This window comes from Wolffia australiana, chromosome 14 (assembly GCF_029677425.1).
Source record: "Wolffia australiana isolate 7733 chromosome 14, ASM2967742v1".
Classification (NCBI taxonomy): Eukaryota; Viridiplantae; Streptophyta; class Magnoliopsida; order Alismatales; family Araceae; genus Wolffia; species Wolffia australiana.
In genome coordinates, this window is record NC_135848.1 from 2,064,903 (window position 1) to 2,081,198 (window position 16,296).

A 16,296-nucleotide genomic window follows, 5' to 3' on the forward strand; every position below is an offset into this window, starting at 1 on the left:
AATTGACCTAGTCAAACTAGAGAGAGAAAGTCTTAGAGAGAGAGAAGTTAAGTGCGATCAGGCTGCTGGGGCCCACATTTATGCCCACGTCAGCTGAGGCAAGCCTTCGTCAGATCATTAAATGCTTACCGCAATGGTCCATCACAGGACAGCAAACAACTTATTTAATGAAAAAAATTAACATCAGCCGAATTGGTTTTAAAAACACTAGTGGGGCCCACTCGCAATTGGGGAAGAGAGAGAAAGCATGACCATTTTTTTATTTTTTTCAGAGCAGGTTTTGGGCATCAGTTATTCTTCAAATCATAAATCAGTATCTCTAATTGTTTAAATCATAAATGTTAACAATAAATCATAGCCAGATTTTGGAAAACTTAAGAAATCAACAATAAGGATAAACCTCTATAGAGAGAGAAGAGAGAAAGAAGGGTCGTTCTCATCCTGGGAGAGAAGAAAAAAATCCCATCTTCAGCCAGTTTGACAAACCAAAGAGAACTAAAGCTTGTGAATTTTCCTTAGCTGTCGGTGGAGGAAGGCGGGGCGAGAGAGGATCTGGATACTTAAATGTCAAGATGTATCCAGTGTCTTGGCGGCGATGCGGTTGCACCCCCCCCGCTTGTCTCTGGCGGCCCCGCCGTACGACAGATGGCAGCAGACAAAGTAGAAGATCTTTTTATGAAGGAAGAAGCAAACAGAGATGGCGCCCTGGTAGGGAAAGATGAGATTTTATAGAGAGAGAGAGAGGAGGGGCGGGAATTCATGAGGAGGAGTTGATTACCAACATCTGTCGGCTCGTCATCTCTGAAGAATTCCTCGGACTGGTCCTCTAACACAATTACAAGAATGCCCCGACGGCAGCCATCATGATGATGTTGATTTTTGGATCTTTTGCCCTAAATAATTAATGAAGACTTCGAAATCAATGGAAATCTGCGCTCGCAAAATCAGAAATCGATTGTGTATTGGATTAAAGATATTTGATTTCCTTAGATTTCCGTAGATTTCAAGTTATTGTATTGCAGTATTTAGAAAGGCTCCATGCCCGCTTTTTGATATTGAGTGGGCTCAAACGGAAAAAGAGAGGTGTACTATTCCATGTACAAAGTTTTTTGGGTACGGTGTTGGCCTTTTTGTAATCCTACGCAGATAAAGCTACATCAAAATGAGAACCATTTTTTGAATTGCAGTCTTTCACTTTGTCCTTCTCCTTTCCCAAGCACTTGTGTTAGACAGTTCGCTCAATGCACCAATTTCTTCAGCATCTGCCGTTGATCCATTTTCAGCAGAAAATACATAATTTTTCAAAAATAGATTCAAAATTTGAAATTCATCTGCCGTTGATTCATTTTCAGCAGAAAATAGATTCAAAATTCATTCATTTCATTAAAATAAATTCAAATTTTCACTGAAATACATTTTCAGCAGAAAATATATTCAACAGACATTAATTTCAGTAAATCGATTCAAAAGTCAACAGAAATTAAATTCAAAAATAGATTCATTTTTAGGAAATAGATTCAAAAGGAAGTCACAATAATTAGACAACGTATGCTGGATCAGTACCCAACATTTCTTAAACCAAGAGTTCGATAGAAGCCTCTGATCCAAGAGTTCGCTGATCCAATTTCTATTCGAAATTTTCCTTACTAATATCTGTATTGATTTCACCGAAATTCGCCTCTACAGCGTCCAGATATTATATGGAAAGACTTCTCAAAAGCTTTCTGTCTTAATGAGGTTGTTCAATATACCTTCTCCATTTTAATGGGGTCTTGAAACCAATGGATACCGCTATAGAGTTTTGAAATTTACGGCGATGTGTGACGTGTGGCAGTCCAGCACCAGCGCGTACCCGTTGCCAAACTGCCCTGGGTGGTTCATGATGATAACCTGCGAGGTGAAGCTCGCCACCTCCTTCGCCGGGTTGTCCTTCGAGTTCAACGCCATGAACCCGCGCTTCAGGTCCTTCACCACGATGTTGTCGCCGGGGAGTGAGCATTTGTAAACATATGCACCCCCTCCCCTCCCACCACGACCTTCACCTCCGCAAACAACCACTCAATATACATGGGTTTCGCGAATTAAACTATCTCATCTTCCATTTTGCTTATGATTCATGTTAGCCTGATACTTGAGCAGAAATGATCTAAGTTCAAAGTACGAGGGTAAAATGACAAAGAAGGTTGCAAGAAATATGCAAATACTTATGCAAAAAAATTATGTGTGATTTCTTTTATTAAGGGTGGAGAAATCTTCTTCCCTACAGAACCCAATAATCAAAAGCGCGCTGTTCCATTTTGGCTAACAATAGCACCTTCAGGTTCATTCCTTCCATAAAAATACATAATTTTTCAATCCCCGCAACTGCGGACAATTCCAATAAGAATCTCATGACATGAACTTCATGCCTAACTTTGATCTCTTCCATTGGAAAATGAACTGGTAAGCAGCTGTCAAAGACTCCACAAACCGGTCAATATCAACCCTAACCGTCTGGTAAATTATTTGGGGACAGTAGATAACTGTCTGGTAAATTATTTGGATCAAAGTAGATAAATTGCAGCGAATTTCGATCAAAGTAGATAAATATCAGCGAACATTGATCAAAATAGGTAAATCTCAGTGAATTTAGACCAAAGAAGATAAATCCCAGCAAAGTTTTTGGGGAGAGTCGATAAATCTCAGCGATTTTGTATCCAAGCATATAAATCAGCCACTTTGGATCAAAGCAGATAAATCGCAGCGAATTTGGATCAAAGTAGATAAATATCAGCGAATTTTGATCAAAATAGATAAATCTCAGCGAATTTTGATCAAAGTAGATGAATCCCAGTGAATTTTTTGGGGACAGTAGATAAGTCTCAGCGAATTCAGATCAAAGTAGATAAATCAGCTAATTTGGATCAAAGCAGATAAATCGCAGCGAATTTGGATCAAAGTAAATAAATATCAGCGAATTTTGATCAAAATAGATAAATCTCAGCGAATTTAGACCAAGGTAGATAAATCTCAGCGAATTTGGATGAAAGTAGATGAATCCCAGCGAGTTTAGATCAAAGTAGATACGTCTCAGGGAATTTAGATCAAAGTATAGATAAATCTCAGCGAATTTAGATCAAAGTAGAAAAATGTCAGCGAATTTTGATCAAAGCAGATAAATATCAGCAAATTTGATCATACCTGTAAGAGCCGTCGAGCGCCAGGGCCCTCTTCGCGGCTGCTTTCATCTGCGCTCAAACCATGTGAAAATCTCAGTCTACGGAGATGAATTCATAAACTATGAGATGGAGAGAAGGCAGACCTTGAAGGAAACAATGGCGATTCCTCTGAATTTGCCGCTCTAAGGGAAGATCATGCCGTCGCGCACGGTCACAGTCCCGCAGCCGTGGAAGAAGCTCCGACTATCGTCTTCCGTCGAGTAGTACGGAATTTTCCCCAGACGTATACCTTCTTGCCCGCGTCTTCGTCTGTGCAGATTTCAATCGGATCAAACCACGGAAGAGGAGATTCATCCCTCTTCTCGCTCGGTTCTCACCTCTCCTCGATCGTAGAAATCTCTTCCTCTGCTCCGCTCTTCGCGTTCTTCTTCTTCCTGTTCTTCCTGTTCTTCTTCTCCGCGTCGTCGCCTTTCTTCCTCTTCTTGGAGATGTCTGGAGAGGCGGAAGCTTCTCCGTTGTCGTTCTTCGTCTTCTTCTTCTTTGCGGCTCTTCTAGTCGGCCGATTTTCTCGGCGATTCTTCAGGATCAGAAGCTCGTCAGATTCCGCAACTGCTGATCAACGCCATGATCGCCAGAATCAGATCGAGCGGACTGATTTTGCGATTCCGTGGCCTCCACGGAGATCGCCAGGAGAGATCTGAGCTGCTGCTTCTGCTTCTTCTTCGCCCGCACCATCCTTTCGCCGATTTGTCAGCCAATCAGCGTCCAGAAACGTCCAGAAGGGCTCGACCTCCGCCCGGCTTGAGCGGCGGCGGGGCGGGGGCGAGAAGGAAGAGGGGGGCGCGGGCGGCGGCGGGGCGGAAGCGGGCGGCCGGGGGAGGGGCGGGGCGGCGGCAGAGAGGGGGGGCCGCAGGAGGCCGGGGGAGGAGGGCGGGCCGACGGAAGGGAGGGGGCAAGGGAGGCCCAGGGAGGAGGGCGGGGTGGCGGGGAGGAGGCGCTCTCACTCTCTCTCTTCTCTCTCTCTCTCTCTCTCTCTCTCTCTCTCTCTCTCTCTCTCTCTCCTCTCTCCCTCTCTCCTCCTCTCTCTCTCTCTCATTCTCTCTCCTCTCTCCCTCTCTCCCTCTCTCTCTTCTCTCTCTCTCTCTCTCCTTCTCTCTCCTCTCTCCCTCTCTCTCTTCTCACTCCTCTCTCCCTCTCTCTCATTCTCTCTCCTATCTCCCTCTCTCTCTCTTCTCTCTTCTCCCTCCCTCTCTCTCATTCTCTCCCCTCTCTCCCTCTCTCCCTCTCTCTCATTCTCTCTCTCTCTTCTCTCTCTCTCTCTCTCTCTCTCTTCTCTCTCTCTCTCCTCTCTCTCTTCTCACTCCTCTCTCCCTCTCTCATTCTCTCTCATTCTCTCTCATTCTCTCCTCTCTCCCTCTCTCATTCTCTCTCATTCTCTCCTCTCTCCCTCTCTCTCTTCTCTCTCATTCTCTCTCCCTCTCTCTCTTCTCTCTCCCTCTCTCTCCTCTCTCTCTCTCCCTCTCTCTCTTCTCTCTCATTCTCTCTCCTCTCTCTCATTCTCTCCCTCTCTCTCTTCTCTCTCATTCTCTCCCTCTCTCTCTTCTCTCTCATTCTCTCCCTCTCTCTCTCTTCTCTCTCGTTCTCTCTCCTCTCTCTCTCTCTCTCTCTCTTCTCTCTCTTTCTCTCCCTCTCTCTCTCATTCTCTCTCCTCTCTCTCTCCCTCTCTCTCTTCTCTCTCATTCTCTCCCTCTCTCTCTTCTCCCTCTTCTCTCTCTTTCTCTCTCCTCCCGCTCTCTCTCTCTCTCTCCTCTCTCCCTCTCTCTCCTCTCTCTCTCCCTCTCTCTCTCCTCTCTCCTTCCCTTCCTCTCTCCCTCTCTCTCTTCTCTCTCATTCCCTGCCTCTCTCCCTCTCTCTCTTCTCTCCCATTCTCTTCCTCTCTCCCTCTCTCTCTTCTCTCTCATTCTCTCCTCTCTCCTCTCTCTCTTCTCTCTCATTCTCTCCCTCTCTCCCTCTCTCTCTTCTCTCTCATTCTCTCTCCTCTCTCCCTCTCTCTCTTCTTTCTTCTCTCTCCTCTCTCTCTTCTCTCTCCTCTCTCCCCCCTCTCCTCCCTCTCCTTCCCTCCCCTCTCTCCCTCTCTCTCTTCTCTCTCTCCTCTCCCCCTCTCTCTTCTCTCTCTTCTCACTCCTCTCTCCCTCTCTCTCTTCTCTCTCATTCTCTATCCTCTCTCCCTCTCTCTCTTCTCTCTCGTCTCTCTCTTCTCCCCTCTCTCTTCTCTCTCGTTCTCTCTCTCTCTTCTCTCTCCTCTCTCCTCTCTCCCTCTCTCTCATTCTCTCTCCTCTCTCCCTCTCTCTCATTCTTTCCTCTCTCTCTTCTCTCTCTCTCACTCTCTCTCTTCTCTCTCTCTCTCTTCTCTCTCTTCTCCCTCCTCTCTCCCTCTCTCCTTCTCTCTCCTCTCTCTCTCCCTCACTCTCTCTTCTCTCTCACTCTCTCTCTCCTCTCTCTCTTCTCACTCCTCTCTCCCTCTCTCTCTCTCTCTCTCTCTCTCTTCTCTCATTCTTTCTCCTCTCTCTCTCTCTCTCTCTCTCTCTCTTCTCTCATACTATTTTGTCAGTCAATCGGAGGCCAGAAGCGCACATGTATTCCTATTATAGTAGTATAGATTCGTTTGTACTAATCAATTGATTTAATGAGAACTTGGTAAGCGTATTAGTTTCTTATATTTTAATATCCAAAATCCAAATAATTACTCAGGGATTAAAATTTTAGCCTGTATGGAAAAATAAGTTATCTAGAAGGTATTTTTTTCTTTGTTGCGTCAGGCATAATAAACAATGAGAATTATCGAGTCAATGGTCTTATGATATAGTTGGAATCATTTTAAAATAAAACATAAGAAAGAAAGAGAGAGGGAGACAAGTAATAAATGTAAATAATATTATATGGAACGGCAGAGAAGAAAGATGGTAAGAAGTTACACAGGATGGCAGGTAACAGTGTAGAGAATAAAAAATAGAAGTGGCAGAGAAAGAAGATAGAGAGTTATAAATATACTGTACAGAGACAGAGAAGAAAGAGAAATGCACGTAAATGTTCAGAAAGGATAAAAAAAAAAGACAAACTATAGAAAAAATCAGCAGAGGGCAGTAGATAAGTTGATCAGAGAGTGTAAGAGATGGATAAATTCTCTCTCTTTTTATAATACTGACAGGGCAACCGCTAATCACTGATCTAATTTGCACATTATATTTATGAGATTATAAATAAAACAATCCAACATCACATGTCGAGCTTCCAACCAGGCGCAATATTAGGTAATGTCGAGCACAAAAAGTAAAATTACCGTATTTCATAGCTACGCGATATTATCTTTTCCTTCATGGCTATACTATTATGCATCGATCCAACGTAAAGACCGGCATTTAATGATGCCGGTCATCATCCAACTTGAATTGTCTATTAAATTGAATAGTTTACTACATTGAACTTGATTTCATTGACCTTGGCATCATCCAACCACCACGCTTCCCTACAATGAACATCGACCCAACACAGCGACAAAGACTTTGTTTACTCTCCAAATAATCGAAACGGATATATAAGTCACAGCAGCCGGAGAAGGCACAAACGACGAAGATGGAGACCATCCCACTCCTGCTAATCTCTGTCGGCACTGTGGTGGCCGTCGTGCTCATCTTTCTCGCCATCCTCAGCCATGTTATCAAGCCTGGAGGAGCGAGGGTACCAATCAAGGGTCGCCACGTCTTCATCACCGGAGGGTCCATGGGAATCGGCCTTGCCATAGCCAAGCAGGCATCTGCACAAGGAGCTAGAGTGTCTCTTTTAGCCCGCGGTTTCCAGAAATTGGAAGAAGCCCGCGACGAGATCCGCCGAGAGACAGGCGTCGAAGTTTCAATCTACAGCGTCGACGTGAGAGACGAGGACGGCGTGAGGAAGGCGTTGCAAGAAGCAGGCACTGTCGACGTGTTGATCTGCAACCAAGGCTTCTTCCTCCCGCGGGAGTTGGTTCAAATGGACATGGACGAGGTGAAGTACATGCTGGACGTCAACCTCGTCGGCACGTTCAACCTGATACGCCATGCGCTTCCCGCAATGCAGCAGACGGCCAGTTCTACGCCGCGCTCCATCGCCATCATCTCCTCCCAGGCCGGGCAGGTACTGTCTTACTTAAACTCCCGGCGCAACTTATTATTGGCTCAATCGCCTTGCTGGATCGTCTCTTAGGTTGGAGTCTATGGGTACACGCATTACTGCGCGAGCAAATTTGCACTTCGGGGCTTAGCAGAGGCTTTACAGCAAGAAATCATCTCCCACAACATCCGCGTCTGCCTGGTCTGTCCCCCCGTTGTCGAGACGCCTGGTTATAAGAAAAGTGAGTCTCTCTCTCTCTCTCTTTCTCAATCTGTGTCTCTCAATCCCTCTATCTATCGATATCTCTCACTCTCAATCCCTCTTTCTCATTCTCTCTCTCTATCGATCCCTCTCTCTCTCAATCCCTCCCTCTTGACTCTCAATTGCTCTTTCTCTCTCTCTCTCAATCCCTATTTCTCTTTCCCTCTCTCCCAGTCCTCTCTCTCAATTCCTCTTTCTCTTTCTCTCTCTATCTGTCTCTCAATCACTCTTTGTTTTTCCTTCTCTCAGTCTCTCTCTCTATCTACTTCTATATTTCTAATTTCCCTCTCTATCTCCCTATATCCCTATCTCTTTTTCTATCTCTCTATCTCTATATGTATCTCTCTCTCTCTCTCTCTCTCTCTATATATATATATATATATATATCTCTTTCGCTCTCTGCGTTTTTGGGTTTCTGTCCAGTTCTTGGGTACGGCATGGGGTAGTGCCCAGACATCTCTAAGGTTGATCTTCTCCAGTTGCGGTGCAGAAGAAGGGAACTTCTGTACTTACAACCAAACTGGCAACGTCTTCAACTAAGATGGACGTGAAGGATGTGGCCAGGGAGACGCTGGACGGCATCAAGTCGGGGCAATTCTTCGTTCCCTGCAACTGGCAGGGCTTCGCCCTCTCTCTCGCTGGCTCCGGTGGAAGCCCCGCCACCTCACCATTGACCGCCCTCTGCGAAGTGTTCTTGGCCGGCGCGATTCGCCTCGGCCTCATCTTCACTGTAGGTAAATGGTACAAGAAGACAGCTGCCTGGAATGCCAAGATGCAGGCAACGGCCAAGAAACTGTGATCTCTGCGTCCGGACTCTGTCTGTCACTCTATCTCTCTTTACCTCTCACTCTCCTTCTCCCTTCGTCTCTCTATCTCTTTTTACCTTTCCCTCTTTCTCTATATCTTCCCCTCCCTCTGTCTCTTTGTTTCTCTATCTCTATTTACCTCCCTCTCTCTCTACCTCTCCCTGTCACTCTGTCTCTTTGACGGAGGCGAATTTCGGTGTTAATTTTAATGGTTGTTGTAATTTTAATTTGCCCACAATCAAATAAATTTATAACATGTATAGAAACTTACTCAAGTGCATAGTATGAGTAAGGTCGTCTCCACAGGGACTGGCCTTTAGGTTTATACTCAATAAATGAGTTGATATATATAAAGATATAGGAATAATAAGAAGAGTAAAGTAATTAGTAAGGTATCGAGAATATTAGTTTCATAAGAAAATTAGAGATACTAAGAATAATAAGGAAGTAAGATATTAGATATAAGATTCAAGAAGGATAATAATGTAGTTTGTAAAAGGGTAGATAAGAACTTAATAAGAATAGAACAAGAAGGATAGAGAAATACTATTTAATTTAGATAGGTAAGCAAGAGAAATATATACCTGTAGATAGGAAGAGGATAAGTATCTGATATTATATACTAAGTGGTTAGATAAGTATGTAGAGATATTAAGAGAGAATAAATGGTTACTAGTAGTAGTCAAGAAGTAGTTATATTACTATAAGATAGTCTATGCTTATAGAATACTACTGATATTGGTGAACTATTTAGTATAGAACTATTATACGTGTTTTAGAGGTTTTTATATTTTTTATGGATTTTTGTAGAGTCAATTTAATGAAATAGAGGGTGTTTTAGTATTATATGATATTAATATAGTTTATAGTTATATTTAAAGTCGGTTTCAAAAATATTGAGTAGCTTAAGTCGAACACCCGTGAGGAGTTCGACTAAATGCCCAATAGAAGGTCGAGATGTATAATATACTTAGATATATTATGAATTTTAGATAGGTCTTGTAGAGGAATCGAAGAGGAGAGGGTATTTCTGTCAAACGCCCGTGAGGTGTTCGACAGAATGCCCAAAAGAAGACGGGATATATATATTTTTGATGTTTTTATATAGTTGAGTGGAGTAGAACTTATATAAATCAAGACATATTCATCGAACACGTGAGGTATTCGATGAAATGCCCGAGAGAAATCGCGGGAAAAATCTTTGGATGCGAAGTGGATCACTGCAAAGATAAACGAACTCGATTCAAAAGTAAACTATACAAATCTCAAAGTTCAACAAAGATGAGCTAGAGTACCTGATTCTTCCCTGAATAGAAGTAAGGGGGTGGCGGCGCCGATCGCCGCCGCCTAGCATCGGTACGCGGTCTGCCCCTTCCTTCTCTCCCTTTCTGGCGCAGAATCGAGCTCTCCTAGCTCTTCCTTGAAGCCTCCCGGAGCTTCTCCAACGGTCAGGAGGTTTTCACAACCCTCCTGCCGATCTTTCTGCCGCCGGACGGGTCCTCCGCCGTCTCTGGATCTAGGTGGAACGTTGGGCAGAAGATGTCGAATTGGGGGTCCTTTTTAATGGCCTGGGAGGGGCCCCAGGGCCGTCCGATGGAGGGGAACGGACTTGTGAGTCCTCCCACGCCGTTGGATGGCCTGGTGGTCCCCCCCGCCGGCCATCAACCGCCGTTCGAACGGCGTCGTCGACGGCCAGGGGCAGCGTTGGACCGAACTGCCCCTGGTCGTTCGATGGGCCTCATTTGGGATCGACGACTGCGATTAAGTCGCAGCCGTGGACCCTGATATGGATGGTGTGCCCCATCTCCTGCCCCGTCAGTGCCTCGTCAGCGAGCTCCGTCAGAGTTTTGTCCACGTCGCCTTCTCTGCTTCGTCCTCGAGGAGTCTAACGATCCTTGTCAGCGAGCTCGGCCAATCAAAGTCCTGCAAAATATAAAATGATAATATTATATAACAAGAGGCTGATCTCGCCGTTCGATCTTCCTTGAGAAGATCAGACGGCTAAGATCTAGACCTCTTATTTTAAAAAGTCCGAAAGGATACGGGCTTCGGGGCGGGCCAGCTTGAAGCCTGGTATCTTTTCTTTCTTATTTTCTTTAAGATCACGGCCCGTCAGGCCGCGATCATGTTTTTACTCTATAGCCCGGCCCGCAGCGGTTTTGAAGTAGAGTAGATTTTTAATCCCATACTTGTGATGTTCCATAGAGGCCCGAAAGGATTCCCTTTTTATCCTTTTTATTTATATATATATATTTAATAATATTTCACTATCTCTTTCTTCAAATTGAATACAGTATTTTCCCCTAAAATTTCATAGACAAGATACTAAATAGATCATGAGAAAATTAAATAGGTATTAAATGTATATTTCAACCAATAAAATATTTAAATTGTTTAATGTGCATAAAAATGACATCAAAATGCATCATTTTCATCAATTGTTCTATTTAGTGCATAACATGCAATATTTCATAAAATAGGGTAAAATACACATGAATTGATCCCAAAATGCTCTTAAAATATATATAATTACATGACATATAATGGGTCTATCACCCTTCCTCTCACTATTTCCTCTGTCATTCGATCTTCCTCCTCTCCCACTATTTCTTTCTCTCTCGCTCGATGTTCTACATCTCTCACTATCTCTGTCTTCTTCGTTCGCTTTCTCTACCTCTCTCTCACTATTTTTTCTCTCTTGGTCACTCTAGCAAGTAGCAACATCCCTCTCACTATCTCTCTCTCTCTCTCTCTATTTCTCCCTCTCTCTACTTCTCCCTCTCTCTACTTTGCCCTCTCTCTACTTCCCTCTCTCCTGTCCGCTCTCTATCTCTTTCTCTCACTAAGCTAGTTCTGCTGGAGTTGCAGGGATGGATAAGTTTCATGAGCTTACAGCAATTTTGGCTTCGTCTTCGCCGAGGATGGATGTGGAGGACATGGCCAGAGGAACTCTGGATGGCATCAAGTCGGGGCAGTTCCTCGTTCCCTGCAACTGGCATGGGTTCGCCCTCTCTCTCGCTGGCTCCGGCGGAGGCCTGGCCACCTCACCAAGACTGCCCTCTGCGAGCTCGCCTTGGCCGGCGTTATTCGGCTCGGTCTCATCTTCACAGTCGGAGGATGGTATAAGGTTATAACAAAATGGAATATCGCCGAGAAACAGAGGAAAACAAAGATGCTCTAATGACTCTCAGATTATATATTTCAGAATCCCTTGATGAAATTAAAGAGATAAATTGCCATAGACCGTGATCAAGTTAGATGATTGGAGCGATGTTTGAGTGATACCAAATGGACCGTCCAAGTTAAATGCAACCGCGGAACAATGAGCCTAAGATAGACATACGTAGAAAGGTCAAAGCGTTTGACAAGTAGAACTCAACCGGCTCTTTTGCCGAACCACAGATGATGTAGATGATCTACATTCGTCGATGATGATGATGATGTTGCCAAATTAATCATCTACATTCGTCGGTCTGAAACTTCCTGCTCGTCCTTGTGGAGAAATGAAGAAGATATTTAGAGAGAGGAATTGGACTAAGAAAAAGGGCATTGATGTTGTTCCATCATCTGTTTTTTGTCTTGCTTTTTTTTCTCCCCGCAACGGTCATGTCAGTTCCTGATTTACTTTCAATGCTCTCAAAAGTCGGATTTCAGTTGCCATTAATTTAAGATATGGGTTCTTTGGTAGATAATTAATAGACGGAACCTATATATCTGGGAAAATCTGGGAAGCTTTGATGACATAGTCATGTTGGTTTTTATTTACTCAGTAATCAACCCGAAAATTTTGTGTTCGCATTTACTCTATTTATTGAAATGAAATTTAACTGGACGTTACGAGTACCTAATATGAATTGTTCAAAATTCTGATTATCATATAGAATTCATTTTCAAATTTCGCTTAACATCTAACCATCCAAAGGGTGTCCTGTGCTGGCCAGCGATTGGTATACAATATTGGTATGATGCCAATTCGCTACTTTAAGACCGTCTCCATAAAATATTCTCTCCTTTTAAAATACTGACAGCGTGATCGCTAATCACTGATCTAATCTGCACATTATATTTATGAGATTATAAATTAAACAATCCAACACCACATGTCGAGCTTCCAACCAGGCGCAATATTAGGTAGGGATTGGCAATCGTCATCCGTCACCGTGACAGTTTCGTGACGGATGACGTGACACTGACGGTGACGAATCAGAGGGCCCGTGATGGTGACGGTGACGGTGACGGATGGCCCGTGACAGTGACGTGACGGTGATGGGGTGGTCCGGACGAGTGACGTCCGTCACGGATGACGTCCGTGACGGTATTTTAATAAGTCTCTCTCTCTCTCTCTTTCGTTCTCTCTCTCTCTCTCGCTCTCGTTCTCTCCCTCTCTCGCTCTCTCTTTCTCTCTCGCTCTCTCTCTTTCGTTCTCTCCCTCTCTCGGTCTCTCTTTCTCTCTCGCTCTCTCTCTTTCGTTCTCTCCCTCTCTCGCTCTCTCTTTCTCTCTCGCACTCTATCTTTCGTTCTCTCTATCGCTCTCTCTCTCTCTCGTGCGACCTCTCTCTCTCTCTCGCACTCTCTCTCCCGATCTCTCTCTCTCTCTCTCTCTCTCTCCCGATCTCTCTCTCTCGCACTCTCTCCCGATCTCTCTCTCGGGCACTCTCTGCCGATCTCTCTCTCTCGCACTCTCTCTCCCGATCTCTCTCTCTCGCACTCTCTCTCCCGATCGCTCTCTCTCGCACTCTCTCTCCCGATCGCTCTCTCTCGCACTCTCTCTCCCGATCGCTCTCTCTCGCACTCTCTCTCCCGATCTCTCTCTCGCACCCGCTCTCCCGCTCGCCCCCTCGCACTCTCTCTCCCGATCTCTCTCTCGCACTCTCTCTCCCGATCGCTCTCTCTCGCACTCTCTCTCCCGATCGCTCTCTCTCGCACTCTCTCTCCCGATCTCTCTCTCGCACTCTCTCTCCCGATCGCTCTCTCTCGCACTCTCTCTCCCGATCTCTCTCTCGCACTCTCTCTCCCGATCGCTCTCTCTCGCACTCTCTCTCCCGATCTCTCTCTCGCACTCTCTCTCCCGATCGCTCTCTCTCGCACTCTCTCTCTCTCCCAATCTCTCTCTCTCTCTCTCTCTCTCGCACTCTCTCTCTCCCGGACGTGCCGTTATGTGAACAAAAATACATAACCTATAAAAATGAAAAAAGTTTCCGCCACGGTGACGGTGACGTGACGGTGACGAGGGTCTGCGGACGAGTGATGGTTCGGTGACGCTTTTCCTGAAAATCTTTGGATGAGTGACGTGACGGTGACGTGACGACCAGTTCGTCGCTTCACCGTTCGTCACGATTCGTCACCGTCCCGTCACGTCCAGGGCGTCACGTCCCCGATGTACCGTTCCCTAATATTAGGTAATGTCGAGCACAAAAAGTAAAATTACCGTATTACATAGCTATGCGATATTATCTTTTCCTTCATGGCTAAAGGTGCTGAAAGTGGTGATGCCGGTCATCATCCAACTTAAATTATCTATTAAATTGAATAGTCTACTACATTGAACTTGGTTTCATTTACCTTGGCATCATCCAACCACCAGGCTTCCCTACAATAAACATCCACCCAACACAGCAACAAAGACTTTGTTTACTCTCCAAATAACGAAACGGATATATAAGTCACAGCAGCTGGAGAAGGCACAAACGACGAAGATGGAGACCATCCCACTCCTGCTAATCTCTGTCGGCATTGTGGTGGCCGTCGTGCTCATCTTTCTTGCCGTCCTCAGCCATGTTATCAAGCCTGGAGGAGCGAGGGTACCGATCAAGGGTCGCCACGTCTTCGTCACTGGAGGGTCCATGCGAATCGGCCTTGCCATAGCCAAGCCGGCATCTGCACAAGGAGCTAGAGTGTCTCTTTTAGCCCGCGGTCGCCAGAAGCTGGAAGAAGCCCGCGACGAGATCCGCCGAGTGACAGGCATCGACGTTTCAATCTACAGTGTCGACGTGAGAGACGAGGACGGCGTGAGGAAGGCGTTGCAAGAAGCGGGCACTGTCGACGTGTTGATCTGCAACCAAGGCTTCTTCCTCCCGCGGGAGTTGGTTCAAATGGGCATGGACGAGGTGAAGTACATGCTGGACGTCAACCTCGTCGGCACGTTCAACCTGATACGCCATGCGCTTCCCGCAATGCAGCAGACGGCCAGTTCTACGCCGCGCTCCATCGCCATCATCTCCTCCCAGGCCGGGCAGGTACTGTCTTACTTAAACTCCCGGCGCAACTTATTATTGGCTCAATCGCCGTGCTGGATCGTCTCTTAGGTTGGAGTCTATGGGTACACGCATTACTGCGCGAGCAAATTTGCACTTCGGGGCTTAGCAGAGGCTTTACAGCAAGAAGTCATCTCCCACAACATCCACATCTGCCTCGTCTGCCCCCCCGGCGTGGACACCCCAGAGACTCTCGACCGTACGTTTCTCTCCTCTTTCAATCGTTATCTTAGCTAGATCTGATCTATACTTGAGGGATCTTCGTGCAATCGATTTTAAAAGTAGAAATTGTTAGAGAGCATAACGGGGATTCTAGAATATGTAAATGACAGGGTTGAGAAAACATACCTTAGTTAGTAGCAAATCTTTACTTGATCCTGTTTAGTTGTCCCTGATTAACTGATAACGTAAATCTACAGTAACATGAACCACTGTCCATTTAAGAAATTACAATTAAATATGATCTTCTCGAGTTGCAGGGCTTGATAAGTTTCCAGCATTTACAAGGGCGCTGATATCGTCGTCGCCTCATGTGGACGTGGAGAAAGTGGCCAGGAGAACTTTAAATGGCGTCAAGTCGGGGCAGTTTCTCGTAAACTGTAACTGGGAAGGGTTCGCCCTCGGCCTGGCCGGGCCCGGCGGAAGCCCCGCCACGTCTCCTTTTATCGCTCTCTACGAGGTCGCCTTGGCCGGCGTCGTTGGCCTCGGCGTCCTCTTTGCAGTCGCCGGATGGTACAAGACCATATCCCAATGGAACGCCAAGAAGCATGCGAAAGTGAAAACGACAGGATGACTGTCGGACTGCTTCTGATCTCATAAGATGAGTTGCTCAAAATCGTGGGTTAACTTGGCATCGATGTTCGGATGTTATCCAGTTAGTCATTTCTAAAAAAACACGACGGCAGAATCATCAACATTCAATGTCTACATTTGGCTGAATAAATATGCCGACATCGTAAATAGGAAGATCAAAGACTCACGGGGCCCATATTTCAATGAACCATAGGATCATTTATTCTTCACCGGCTGAGTGTGAACGGTTTTATGTTACTCTTCTCGTAGAGTGATGGAGGCCCTCAACTCTTTAAATTTTTGCATCCTTCCATTGAAAATTCAGCGTTAAACGGTTTCGTGTTCAATGTGGGGTTTGACCTTGAGAAGGGTCCCACCTAAAGGTTCTACTCATTGTTCTATCCTACAAAGCCCCAAGCTGACCTTATTTTGGTGCTTCATTGGTGTGAGATTCCTTTGTGCACCAGCAATATGAACACATATATCACACCATGTGTCCACATCACTTCTCTTTTAAAAAATGGAGAAATAGGATTCTTTTTAAGTATAAAGTAAACAAGCGTAGTTATTTGTGTTGAGTCTACACACAACTTACTTACCTCTCATGTGCCAACACCGGCTAAGAGTGCTATGCAGGCACATGTTTGGTTTGAACGGACCATAACACACATGTCCTCATGGTGCTTCTTATAGTGCCTTGTGGTGCTCAGCCACATGGCAACTTCCTCCATATAGAAAATACAAAAGTTCCCTAAAATGCAAATATCTTTTCCTTCAAATTTTATCCACTAGATCAATAATTCACTTCCCCTCATTTCTGAAGCCATGAAAAAGTAGGTAGTCACATCAGATAAATCACGTGTTGATACCAAGGGA

At 45.2% G+C, this 16,296-nt stretch overlaps 1 protein-coding gene, 2 long non-coding RNA genes and 1 pseudogene across 4 annotated transcripts; 2 read left to right on the plus strand and 2 right to left on the minus strand.

Moving 5' to 3' along the window:
* Positions 1–2,273: 2,273 nt before the first annotated feature.
* Positions 2,274–4,959, minus strand: LOC144711942 (uncharacterized). Of its 2 annotated transcripts, XR_013583691.1 has the most exons (4): positions 3,536–4,959; positions 3,302–3,467; positions 3,181–3,227; positions 2,274–2,450 (listed from the first exon to the last, which is right to left on the minus strand). It is a non-coding gene; the product is annotated as an uncharacterized LOC144711942 (long non-coding RNA). The 2 variants fall into 2 exon arrangements; XR_013583690.1 differs by having other exon boundaries at positions 2,274–3,227; positions 3,536–4,956.
* A 1,634-nt stretch (positions 4,960–6,593) lies between these two features.
* Positions 6,594–10,115, minus strand: LOC144711817 (uncharacterized). The gene is made up of 2 exons (XR_013583666.1): positions 9,670–10,115; positions 6,594–9,594 (listed from the first exon to the last, which is right to left on the minus strand). It is a non-coding gene; the product is annotated as an uncharacterized LOC144711817 (long non-coding RNA).
* LOC144711816 (3-dehydrosphinganine reductase TSC10A-like) lies at positions 6,792–8,601 on the plus strand. Its single transcript, XM_078585901.1, has 3 exons — positions 6,792–7,331; positions 7,401–7,548; positions 8,048–8,601. The coding sequence occupies exons 1-3, from the start codon at positions 6,792–6,794 to the stop codon at positions 8,365–8,367; spliced, it is 1,008 nt and encodes a 335-aa protein (XP_078442027.1). The 3' UTR covers positions 8,368–8,601.
* Positions 10,116–14,451: 4,336 nt separating the features above from the next.
* LOC144712029 (3-dehydrosphinganine reductase TSC10A pseudogene) lies at positions 14,452–15,421 on the plus strand (annotated as a pseudogene).
* Positions 15,422–16,296: the final 875 nt, after the last annotated feature.